At 40.5% G+C, this 12356-nt stretch overlaps 1 protein-coding gene across 3 annotated transcripts in view; it reads left to right on the top strand.

Moving 5' to 3' along the window:
- The window catches only part of TRIT1 (tRNA isopentenyltransferase 1), a 50101-nt gene that overhangs the window by 26358 nt on the left and 11387 nt on the right, over positions 1-12356 (top strand). For 2 of the 3 annotated variants that reach the window (XM_025356734.1, XM_025356743.1), the window contains exons 2-4: positions 6893-7033; positions 10212-10310; positions 11405-11550. In XM_025356734.1, coding sequence (XP_025212519.1) covers positions 6893-7033; positions 10212-10310; positions 11405-11550 — 386 coding nt within the window. The remainder of the gene's footprint in view (positions 1-6892; positions 7034-10211; positions 10311-11404; positions 11551-12356) is intronic. The other variant, XM_025356753.1, reaches the window with a different exon arrangement.

Here is a 12356-nt window from a genome sequence, read left to right as displayed (position 1 = left end):
GCCGTGAGCTGAGATCACACCACTGCACCTTAGCCTGGGCAACAGAGCAAGACTCTGTCTCAAAAAAAAAGAAAAAAGAAAAAATTTCTGGACATTGCCAGATGTCTCCCAGTGAACAAAATCACTTGAGTTGAGAACCATGGCTCTGGATTCTGCTGGTTTTCTTCTTCTAGGTCTCTGTTGTGGATTTCTTTTTTTGTTTTTTGATTTTTCCATATCTTTTGTTGTTGTTTATGGGTTTATTTTTTTTCATATCTTTTTTTTTCTCTGTTGTAGATTTCTTTTGCCTTCATTAGTTCCTCCAGGCGCTTCAGCTCTGTTGATCTGGAGAGTTAAGGTTATTTCAGCCTTGCACCATTTTTCCAAATTTTTTTTTCAGTCTGGAAATAAACCATCAATAGAGGTGAAACAAAGTGGTATATTTTTCTTTTTTTTTTTTTTTTTGAGACTGAGTCTGGCTCTGTCGCCCAGGCTGGAGTGCGGTGGCCGGATCTCAGCTCACTGCAAGCTCCGCCTCCCGGGTTCACGCCATTCTCCTGCCTCAGCCTCCCGAGTAGCTGGGACCACAGGCGCCCGCCACTTCGCCCGGCTAGTTTTTGTATTTTTTAGTAGAGACGGGGTTTCACCGTGTTAGCCAGGATGGTCTCGATCTCCTGACCTCGTGATCCGCCCGTCTCGGCCTCCCAAAGTGCTGGGATTACAGGCTTGAGCCACCGCGCCCGGCAGTGGTATATTTTTCTATAATGCCCAGTTTAATGCCTAGAACATTAAATGTTTAGTGATTATGCGCTTTTATATCATGTATCTTCTTTTATTATAGCTGTTTGTGTCTAACTTGGACTCTCTGAGGACTAGGACTCTTTTTTAAGAGACTGGGCCTTGCTCTGTTGCCCAGGCTGGAGTGCAGGGGCACCTTTTTAGCTCACTACGGCCTTGAACTCCTGGGCCCAAGCAGTCCTCCTGCTTCAGCCTCCCAAGTAGCTGGGAGGCACGTGCCACCACACCCGACTAATTTTTAAATTTTTGGTGGAGGTGGAGTCTCACTATGTTGACCAGGCTGGTCTTGAACTCCTGGTCTCTAGTGATCCTCCTACTCAGACTTTTAAAGTGCTGGGATTATAGGTGTGAGCCACCATGCCCGGCCATGGGACTTTCTTAATCTTCTTATCGTAACTAACATGTTGCAGTATACCTAACACATAGTAGACGCTTAGTAAATGTTTGTAGAGATAAGTCAATTATGTTAGATAATTGATGAAATGGATTAAACCTGGAATTTTTCAGAATATTTCAGTCATCAGGACTTACAAAGAAGCCAGTAGTTCCTTAGTATTGTCAAAATATGGTTTGTGCAGAGAAAAGCATTTTATGCCAAATCATTTCTTTGTACTCAGATCACAAGTGTCCTTTGGAAGGGAGAAGGGGAAATGGAGCAGAGTGACTTGCTGTCTTTGAAAGATAACACAGATCCTTCTGGCTCTTCCCGGCATTCAGGCTGATTGTAGGTAGAGTGATGCTGAAACTGTAATTGAAGCTGAAAAATAGGGGAAATGTAAGGCATTCAGCTACAAATCTCACATGTGAATGTTTTCTAGGCTGGTAATAAAATCATAAGCCTGATTGTGGCATTTAGAGCATGGATGTAACTTAAACCTCTGGACCAAATGTGGTATTTACAAAACTGATTGATTTCTAAGTTTGTTTAGATATTTATGCTTGGTACAACTGTAAAAAATGTTGTGTTTTTGCTTCTTAACTGTTCAGTATGATTTTTTTTGATAAATAAAGGATACCCATAAAAACACCTAATTCATAACTATACAGCTCAATACATTATCAAAAAGTTAAAATACCTGTGTAACCACAACTCAACTGAATTTCAGTTCAAGAAAAAGAGCATTACAAGAAATAGAACATTACCAGCTCTCAATAATTTTGAAAATTTTATTTCATTGATGCTATTCACTAGTTTCTTATTATGCCTAAAAGCTATCATCCAAGACTTTTTTTAATTGTGATATAACATTGACCATTAACCATTTCGGTGGCCATTTTAGCCATTTCAGTGTTTCAGTGGCATTAAGTACAATCACATTGTTCTGCAGCCATTACCACCTTCCATCTCCAATAGGTTTTTATCTTCTTAAAATGAAACTCTGTACTAGTTAAACAATAAATCCCTATTCTCCCCTCTCCCCAGCTCCTGGTAACTAATATTCTACTTTATGTCTCTATGAATTTGGCTACTCTAGGTACTTCATATACGTGAGATCATACGGTGTTTGTCCTTTTGTGATTGGCTTATTTCACTTAGCAGAGTATGTTCAAAGTTATCTATGTTGTAGGATGTGCCATAATTTCCTGCCTTTCTTTTTTTCTTTTTTTTTTTTTGAGACAGAGCCTTGCTCTCTTGCCCAGGCTGGAGTGCAATGGTGCGATCTTGGCTCACTGCAACATCTGCCTCCTAGGTTCAAGCAATTCTTCTGTCTCAGCCTCCTGAGTAGCTGGGATTACAGGTGCCTGCTACCATGCCTGGCTAATTTTTATATTATTAGTAGAGATAGGCTTTCACCATATTGGTCAGGCTGGTCTTGAACTCCTGACCTCAGGTGATCCATCCACCTCAGCCTCCCAAAGGTCTGGGATTACAGGCATGACCCACTGCGCCCGGCCAGTTTCCTACCTTTCTTAAGGCTGAATAATACTCATTGTATGCATAGACTGTATTTTGTTTGTCCATTTATTTGTGGATGGATACTTGGATTACTTCACCTTTTGGCTATTGTGGATAATGCTGCTGTGAACATGGATGTGTAAATATCTGTTCAACCCCCTGCCTTCAATTCTTTTGGGTATATACCTGAAGTGGAATTGCTAGGTTGTATGTTAATTCTGTTTTATTTTTTTGAGGAACTGCCATACTGTTTTTCTTCCAGTTTTTGTTGTTGTTTTTAAGTTCTAGAGATGGGGTCTCGTTATGTTGCCTAGGTTGATCTTGAGCTCCTGGGTCTGCCTCAGCCTTCCAAAATGTTGGGATTACAGGCATGAGCCACCTTGCCCTTCCCGAAACTGCCATATTGTTTTCCATAATAGCTGCACCATTTTACATTCCCCTCAGCAATGCACAAGGGTTCCAGTTTCTCTGCATCCTTGCTAGCATTTGCTATTTTCTGTTTCTTTTTTTCTTTTTCTAATAGCCATTATAATGAGTGCGAAGTACATCCATGTCTTTTTTTTTTTTTTGAGACAGACTCTCACTCTGTTACCCAGGCTGGAGTGCAGTGGCACCATCTCTGCTCACTGCAACCTCTGCCCTCTGGGTTCAAGCGATTCTCCTGCCTCAGCCTCCTGAGTAGCTGGGCTTACAGGTGCACACCACCACTCCTGGCTAATTTTTGTATTTTTAGTAAAGACGAGGTTTCACCATGTTGGTCAGGCTGGTCTCGAACTCCTGAGCTCATGATCTGCCTGCCTCGGCCTCCCAAAGTGCTGGAATTACAGACGTGAGCCACCACAACTGGCTGTCTTTTTCTAAATAAACTTTTTGTAATGGAAATTTCCCAACACATAAAGAAAGTAGGGCAAATAATGAAATGAACTACCCATATATCCATCACCTAGAGTCGATAATTATGAACACTTGGCCAATCGTGTTTCACTTATAGTCTTGTCTCTCCTTTCCCTATTGTTGCAATGCAGGTCACAGTCGTATACTTTAATTTATTGTACTTTAATATACTATTATACAGGTTGAGTATCCATTATGCAAAATGCTTGGGACCAGAAGTGTTTTGATTTCCTAGTTTTTTCTGATTTTGGAATATTTGCATTATATTTACCAATTAAACATCCCAAATCTGAAAATCTAAAATCCAAAATACTCCAGTGAGCATTTCCTCTGAGTGCTGTGTTTGGTGTTCAGAAGTTTTCAGTTTTGCATTTAGTTACTGACTATAAAACATACCCATAAAACCATATTAAATGTAAATCAGATGTCTAGTCTTTATCACCCACATCCTTATGTCCCATTTCTTTTCATCTGAATGTGTAAGAGGCAAAGAGTTAACAGATCACCCAAAGATGACAATTTATATTAGTAAGCAAGATTTAGTACTTTTGTGAGTTATAGTTTTTGTTAACTCTGTGAATAAGAGCTCTGCTTTCTTTAAACCATTAATACTCTTTTCTTCTTCCTGATATTTGGTGGCATTTGTATTATCTATCATAAGCAGTAAAATAGGCCACTTCCTTTAGTAAATAAGGTGAGCTAGCTCTGGGTTACCTTCTGTTTGAATTATATTTGTGTGTCTATTTGTTTAAACTCACCATTTTAAGGGCCTCTAGAAGATACACCTAAAGGCAGATTACAGGAAGAAATTTTATCTAGCCTTCTAGGGTTTGTGATAGAAGGTGCTGGTAGAGATATTTATATTTTGACCTTGTTGGAAGTGTGGGTAATTGTACATTTGCAGCTATGGATTTGACACTGATTAACATTAATTAACATTAATCTCAGTGTAAAAATTTAGAATCCTTTTTACCGTAACATACTTAACAGGGGTTAGAAATCCTCTACTAGCAAAATCAAGTTGTTGCTATGTGAGCTCTTTAAAATGTGATCATTTGGAATTCTAAGCTACAGCAGAGTCAACCAAGGGCTGTGGGAAAAGAGGGAGACAGAGAGGAATAAACAGTTATTATTAACTCTTTCCTCCCTTTAGTTTTCTTTTCTTTTTTTTTGAGACAAAGTCTGGCTCTGTTGCCCAGACTGGAGTGCAGTGGTATGATCTCAGCTCACTGCAACCTCTGCCTTCCAGGCACAAGGATCCTCCCACCTCAGCCTCCCCAGTAGTGGAACTACAGGTGTGTGCCACCACACCCGGCTAATTTTTGCATTTTTTGGAGAGACGCAGTTTCGCCATGTTGCCCAGGCTGGTCTTGAACTCATGAACTCAAGTGATCTGCCTGCCTCAGCCTCCCAGAGTGCTGGGATTACAGGTGTGAGCCTCTACACCTGGCCTCTTTCATTGTTTTTTTGTTTTTGTTGTTGTTTGAGATGGAGTCGAGTCTCGCTCTGTTGCCCAGGCTAGAATGGCGTAATCTTGGCTCACTGCAAACTCTGCCTCCTAGGTTCAAGCGATTCTCCTGCCTCAGCCTCCTGAGTATAGCTGGGATTATAGGTACACGCCACCACACCCAGCTAATTTTTTGTGTGTTTTTAGTAGAGATGGGGTTTCACCATGTTGGTCAGGCTGGTCTCAAACTCCTGACATCGTGATCTGCCTGCCTTGGCCTTTCAGAGTGCTGGGATTACAGGCATGAGCCACTGCATCCGGCCTCCCCTTTACTTTTCTTAATTTGCACAGAAGACAGCAGTGTATAATAACCATATTACCTTGTATAACATTAGAAGGAAGTCTTGTTCAAGATACACAGAAAAGAATACTCTATGATTTATGATTCCATTAATTTTCAGGTATGAGAATGTGAGTCTGCTGTCAGGCACAAATTAAATGAGTTTAAAAGGCAGAATTGATACTCCTTATGGCTCTAATTTACGTTATTTTTTATTTATATGCTGTTTTACTATTTACTGATTTTATTTCATTGAAGATAGCTTATATCCGTGCTTGGTAAATGACCTCAGTCGCTAAGAGCATAGAGGCTTCTGAGTATTAAACAGTAACACTAAAATTATTTCCCTTTCTCTTTTAGTTATAGTGACAGTAGTAGTGATAATGACAGCGATTAGGTAGTAGTGACCCTCACGCGGCCCTTACAATGTGCCAGGCAAAAACCAAGTGCTTTTTAGTAGTAACTCATTTAATCCCCACAACAACCCTATGAGATAGATATTATTATTTTCATTTTATTGATGAGGGATTAAGGCCCAGAGAGGTTAGTAACTGACTTCTCCAACTACAAATAACTAGTAAGTGGCAGAGCTAGGACATGAGCTGAGGCAGCCTGGCGCCAGGGTCTTTCCTCCTAACCATTACACTGTACCGTACTTATTTGACACCCATGTAAGTAAAGGGAAATGTGAGATAAAAATGCTTTTAACATCTTTGTGGGCTCTACAGAACTTATTATTTGTTCATTCAGTGCTCCCTGTAGAATCAGTGATTACAGAGAACATTTAATCTCAAAGTATTCATCCCTATTTTCAAACTAGTATTTTCAGATCTGTTCTTGGAGACCTTGCATTTAGAAAAAGTACACTTGAACTTTTTAGTCGAATTGGCAGATCAAGAGCCCACAGACAGGATATTGCCTTTGAGTATTGAGATTGTCCTTGCTGACCTCTGAAGCAGTAATTTTGATAGATCACAATGTTTCCACTAGAGTACAGCAGTATTAGGGGTTCTGACTTCAAAGTGTGTATATGTATGTTTTCTATGTATTTTTGTAGACTCCTTCTCCACAAAGGGAACCAATCTTATACAAATTCTGAAGACCTTTTCGAGCCATTTAAATCCAAGAAATACCTAAGCATTTTGAAGTAGAACTATGAGCAATGAATGCAAAATGTTACCTTTCTGGAGTCTTGTGATAAGCAAAATAAATAAAACACCCTGCCCAATTTGCAGGGCTTTAACGTTCTGGCCATGCAGCATTCGTTTTTACTAATTCTGGGCATGTATTTACATATCCTTCTTACCTTTAAATCTGAGCTAATAGCTACTATTTGATAAGAAAACCAATGCTCTGTTTTCTTCTTTCTTTGTTTTGGGTTTCTTGGATCTGACTGTGCCCTCTGTTAGAATACGTCTGGTGCTTTGGGTCAGTGAAGTGTTTGGCAGGAGGGAGAAACAGATTAATATTTCTGTTCATAAGTATGCATTTTGTATGGATGTGGTTGACTTTCTCATGTAAATTTTCTTTCCCCTAGGTTTATGAAGGCCTAGACATCATCACCAACAAGGTTTCTGCCCAAGAGCAGAGAATCTGCCGGCACCACATGATCAGCTTTGTGGATCCTCTTGTGACCAATTACACCGTGGTGGACTTCAGAAATAGAGCAACTGCTCTGATATCCTTAGGAAAGGCAGCAGCTGGGTTTGGTGGGTGAAAGCAGGCCAAGCCAAGAGAGAAGTTTTCCTTCTAGTGGCAATTTCTTCTCAGAAGGGGCACCCAAGGCCTAACTACTGATAGATGCCATCCCCATCAGACTATGGACTGAAAGATACAGTGTCTTTGTCACTCAAATTCTTGTCCTTAGACTGTGGCATCATCATCCTCTGGGAACTTGTTAGAAATGCTGATTCTTGGGCCCCACTCCAGACCTACTGAATCAGAATCTGCATTATAACAGGAGTCCCCAGTAATTCATATGCACATTAAAATTTGAGAAGCACTGTTTTAGTGATAAGAACACTGATTTAAGAATCAGAAAATTTGTGTTACAGTCCTAGAACTGCCTTTTTTACCATGTGAATTTTACTGGGTAAAGCATTTCCTTAACCCCACTGAGCTTCGGTTTTCTATCTTTTAAATGGAGATACGAAGTTAATCTATAAATATAATGGAGTTATAGTTAGAATTTCAAAGGGATTGTTAGATGGGAGAGGACTGGAAAATATAGTTCTGGGTAAAACCAAGAAATTTTTGCAAAAAGAATAATGTAAGGGGGATTGCCCTTATGTCTTAACATGCAGACTGCCTTTAGTATCTGGATTGCTATATATTAAAAGATTGAAAAGTCATAATAATTATAATAGCATGGAACTTATTTAGTACTAGATATATTTGTGGCACAGAATAGAAAACCCAGATATAGATTCAAATGGAAGTGTGTAAATTTTTTTTTTTTTTCTCCTAGAGACAGTCTCACTCTGTTGCCTAGGTTAGAGTGCAGTGGCACTGTCATGGCTCGTTGCTGCCTTGACCTCCTGGGCTCAGGTGATCCTCCCACCTCAGCCTCCCAAGTATCTGGGGCTACAGGTGCTTACCACCACACCCAGCTAATTATTTTTATTTTATTATCATTATTTTTTGAGACGGAGTCTTGCCCTGTCACTTAGGCTGGAGTGCAATGGTGCAATCTCGGATCACTGCAATCTCCGCCTCCCAGGTTTAAATGATTCCTCTGCCTCAGCCTACCGAGTAGCTGGGACTACAGGCATGTGCCACCATACCCGGTTAAGTTTTTGTATCTTTAGTAGAGACAGGGTTTCACCAGGCTAGTCTCGAACTCCTGACCTCGTGATTCACCTGCCTCGGCCTCCCAAAGTGCTGGGATTACAGGCGTGAGCCACCGCACCAGGCTATTTTATTTTTTGTAGAGATGGATTTCGCTATGTTGCCAGGCTGGTCTTGAACCCCTGGGCTCAAGTGGTCCTTCTGCCTCGGCCTCCCGAAGTGCTGGAATTACAAGTGTGAGCCACCACGCCTGGCCCCAATCAGCCTTCTTGATTCGACAGGTGAAGGTACTAACTACTGAGGCCCAAAGGGTAGAAGGGTGATTGTTCAATATCACAGTCATTTCGTGGCTTGCACAAATAAGTTAAACCTTTTCCCGTGAAGTATGTCCTATCCCATCTTCTTTCCTCTTTCCACTCTCTCCTCTTCTGGAATCTTAACATTTTTCCCTTCCCCTTTTCATTGCTCACTTTCCCTTTGTTAATCATACTACAGGTTGAACATCTGAAAATCTAAAATCCAAAAGACTCCAAAATCCAAAATTTTTGGAGTGCTGAGATGATGCTCAAAGGAGATGCTCATTGGAGCATTTCAGTTTTCAGATTTTCAGATTTGGGATGCTCAACCAGTAAGTATAATGCAAATAATTCAAAATCTGAAACATTTCCTTGATCCCAAGTATTTTGGATAAGAGATATTTAACTTGTATACAATTTCCACTTTGCTCCCTATACTTAATTTAAAGGGGCAAATAGAGAATTTGTTTTCTCTTTTTAAAACAAACGATGTTTTCTCTTTATGATCCTTGATTGATAGCATCTTTCTTCCCACTCCACCTTAACTGCTTAAGGGTTAGTGAGATTCTAGTAGAAATGAGGTGGTCTGTTTCTATGCTGGCAAGTTGGCCAACAAGGAGAAGAAGTGTGTAAATGATTATTTCCTGGATATTGAAAGTCTTTTTAAAAAAATTATTTTCAGCCAGGCACAATGGCGCACGCCTGTAACCTCAGCACTTTGGGAGGCTGCAGTGGGTGGATTGCTTGAACTCAGGAGTTGAAGATCAGCCTGGGCAAGCAACATGGTGAAACCTTAACCTCTACAAAAAATACAAAAATTAGCTAGGTGTGGTGGTGCATGCTTACAGTCCCAGCTACTTGGCGGCGGGAGCTGAGGTGGGAGATAACTCGAGCCCTGGGAGGTCGAGGCTGCAGTGAACTGTTTTCGCGCCACTGCACTCCAGCCTTGGTGACGGAGTGAGACCGTGTCTCAAAAAAAAAAAAATTATTCTCAGGAGCGAAGGCCTTCTTAAAGCAGATAATTATCTGTTCAATGGAGATTCTAAAGAGAAAAATGTAAAGTAGCAGAGATATAAAAACAATAGTGGCTAAAGTAAATTGAGTGCTTATTATTTTTTAGGCATTGTGGTAGGGGATTTCTGTGCATTGTCACATTTAATTCTTATGGGGATTTTTACAGGTGAGAAAACTGAAGCTCAGACAGGCTGAGTAACTTGCCCAACAACTGAACCTGGAAATTGAAGTCTATTTATCTTCAGAACCTGTGCGTCTCACTTAATTTGGTGAAGCCTCAAGTGGCAAAAATGTGATAGTCTCTCCTGATGGTAGAGACTGACTGAGTCTAAGAATCTTAGGGAAACCAGCTTGTGTTTTGCCTTAGAAGGCAAAGTCACGCAATGGATGCCACCTTGATGGCCTCCTGAGCAGCTGACACTTGGTTCTTTGAGAGTCCTCGGGCTTGTGCTTGTTGAACTGATTTGGAATACTAATAAAACTTTGACTTTTAGCAGCAAGACCTAGAAAGTTCTAGAACTGGAAGGAATTACCACTATGCATTTGTCTCTGGTTTCTGCAAGTCCCTCCAGAACTGATTGGACATGATTCTGGAAATTTGTTGGAAACATTGAGGGATGGTATGAATGCATTTTGGTTCCCCCCCTTTCTCCTCTGCTCTGCAGATAAATGAATGTGGTTTCTTGCTAATAGTGTCCTTCCCAAGTGAGTCAGGATTCCCTTGATATTTAATATCGTGGTATCTTTCTTAATGTTCACATTGAAGATATATTTGCTCGAGACAAAATTCCTATTGTCGTGGGAGGAACCAATTATTACATTGAATCTCTGCTCTGGAAAGTTCTTGTCAATACCAAGGTAAGTTTAGTTCACTTGTAACTCACTGAGGAAGTGGGTTGCTCTTTCTTGCTGGCTAATTTTAGTGGGAGAAAGGTTGACTCTTGCCTATTTCTTATACTCAGCAACTATAATTTTCCTACTTAATATTCTCAAGCAAATGCCACCTCCATATGTGAAGTGAGTTCCTCCAGGCTGGTCTATGGGAAGGGGCTGTGTGTGGGAAAAATGTTGCTGTGTGGATTAATTAGCATCTCCATATAAATTAACAGTGCATTAGGCCGGGCGTGGTGGCTTACTCCTGTAATCCCAGCACTTTGGGAGGCCAAGGTGGGCAGCTCACCTGAGGTCAGGAGTTTGAGAGCAGCCTGGCCAACATGGTGAAACCCCGTCTCTACTAAAAATACAAAAATTAGCCAGGCGTGGTGGCACACACCTGTAATCCCAGCTACTAGGGAGGCTGAGGTGGGAGGATCACTTGAACCAGGAGGTGGAGGTTGCAGTGAGCTGAGATCGTGCCACTGTACTCCAGCCTGGGCAACAGGGCGAGACCCTGTCTCAAAAAAAATAATAATAATAATAAATAAAGAGAGAGAGAGATGTGATTCAAGATAAAATATGTATAATTCTTTATAAAAATTATATTTAAAAAAACCCAGTACATTAGCCTGATTCAGTATTTCCTGGCTGGCAGCACAGTATGTATATCAGGGAGATGTCCAACACTGACCTTATTTACATACGTGCTACTATGTAGGGTAAGACTGTGTAAACTGTAATTTGCTGGCAATCCTGGTCTCCTTGTTCACCCTTGCTGAGAAGACTAGACTCCTGGATATGTTAAAATACGTATATTAGCCCTGGTACCTGTTTGAACTTCTGACAAGGAAGCAAATAGCCAAGTGTTTCCCTATGTTGTAAGTCTTCTTTTTTGTTTGCTGTGGCCTCACAGCACTTACCACAGCATATTGGAATTTTCTGTTTATGATCTGTCTCTCACTGTATGGCAAGATCTTCTGATTATTCTGTATTCCTGACACTTAGCAAAGTGCCTGGCACGTACACTGTCTCAGTGTTGGTTGAATTAAATTTGCTTCTAAACCATCATTTATTAGCCCCAGCAGATGGGCACTGAGAAAGTGATTGACCGAAAAGTGGAGCTTGAAAAGGAGGATGGTCTTGTACTTCACAAACGCCTAAGCCAGGTGGACCCAGAAATGGCCGCCAAGCTGCATCCACATGACAAACGCAAAGTGGCCAGGTAAGAAAGCCTGGCCTGCTGACCCCAAATTCCTTTACAACTAGGGAACAGTCAGTTCTTCGGTTTGCCCAGGTGATGAGAGAGATTTGGTAATAGCAGTTAGTGGAGATGGATGTGTTGTTCTAACTCAGCAGGTTGGGAGGCCCTGAGTTATTGCTTCAGTTCAGCTCCCTCAATAAATAATTGCACCCTACTTTGTTATGTTTTAAATGCATAGTACAATATCGTTTTCCCCTAGGGCCTATATAATGTTGCTTCATTTTCTATTTGATCTTTGCTTGTATAACAGTTTTCATATACATTTTTTCTGGCATGCAGTTTGTTTACATTGTGATTTGGATTTCATAATTGATTATGCAATGCCGTGTTCTGCCCCAGCAGCTTTCCCAGTGGGAGGTGGATTTTATAAACTGTCTCACAGATCAGCTCACCTTTGCACATGGAAACTATCTGGTAGGGAAGAAAAGTAGTGAATGAACTCACAAGGTCATGTTTTTTTAGGTTGTTTTGAAATTGCAGCCTCATGTTAGGTTTATTTTTCTGCAGAATTAGGAGTGATACCACTTCTGGCATAGTAGAACATCTAATGAAGGACCTACTCTATTGATGGTTGTGCAGATTAAATATTAAAGTAACATCTCATATTCATAGGGGTTGTGAAGTACTCCACTGAAATGAATTTGATATTTTTCATCCTGATTTTACCCCCCTCAATGAAACTCAATGTTAGAATATAGGATTTAAAACATTCATTATTATTATTACTTTTTTTTTTTTTTTTTTTTTTTTTTTTTTTTTTTGTGGGG

This window comes from Theropithecus gelada, chromosome 1 (genome assembly GCF_003255815.1).
Source record: "Theropithecus gelada isolate Dixy chromosome 1, Tgel_1.0, whole genome shotgun sequence".
In the NCBI taxonomy this organism is placed as follows: Eukaryota; Metazoa; Chordata; class Mammalia; order Primates; family Cercopithecidae; genus Theropithecus; species Theropithecus gelada.
Note: the sequence above shows the minus strand (reverse complement) of the source record. Positions and strands in the feature narration are given on the sequence as shown.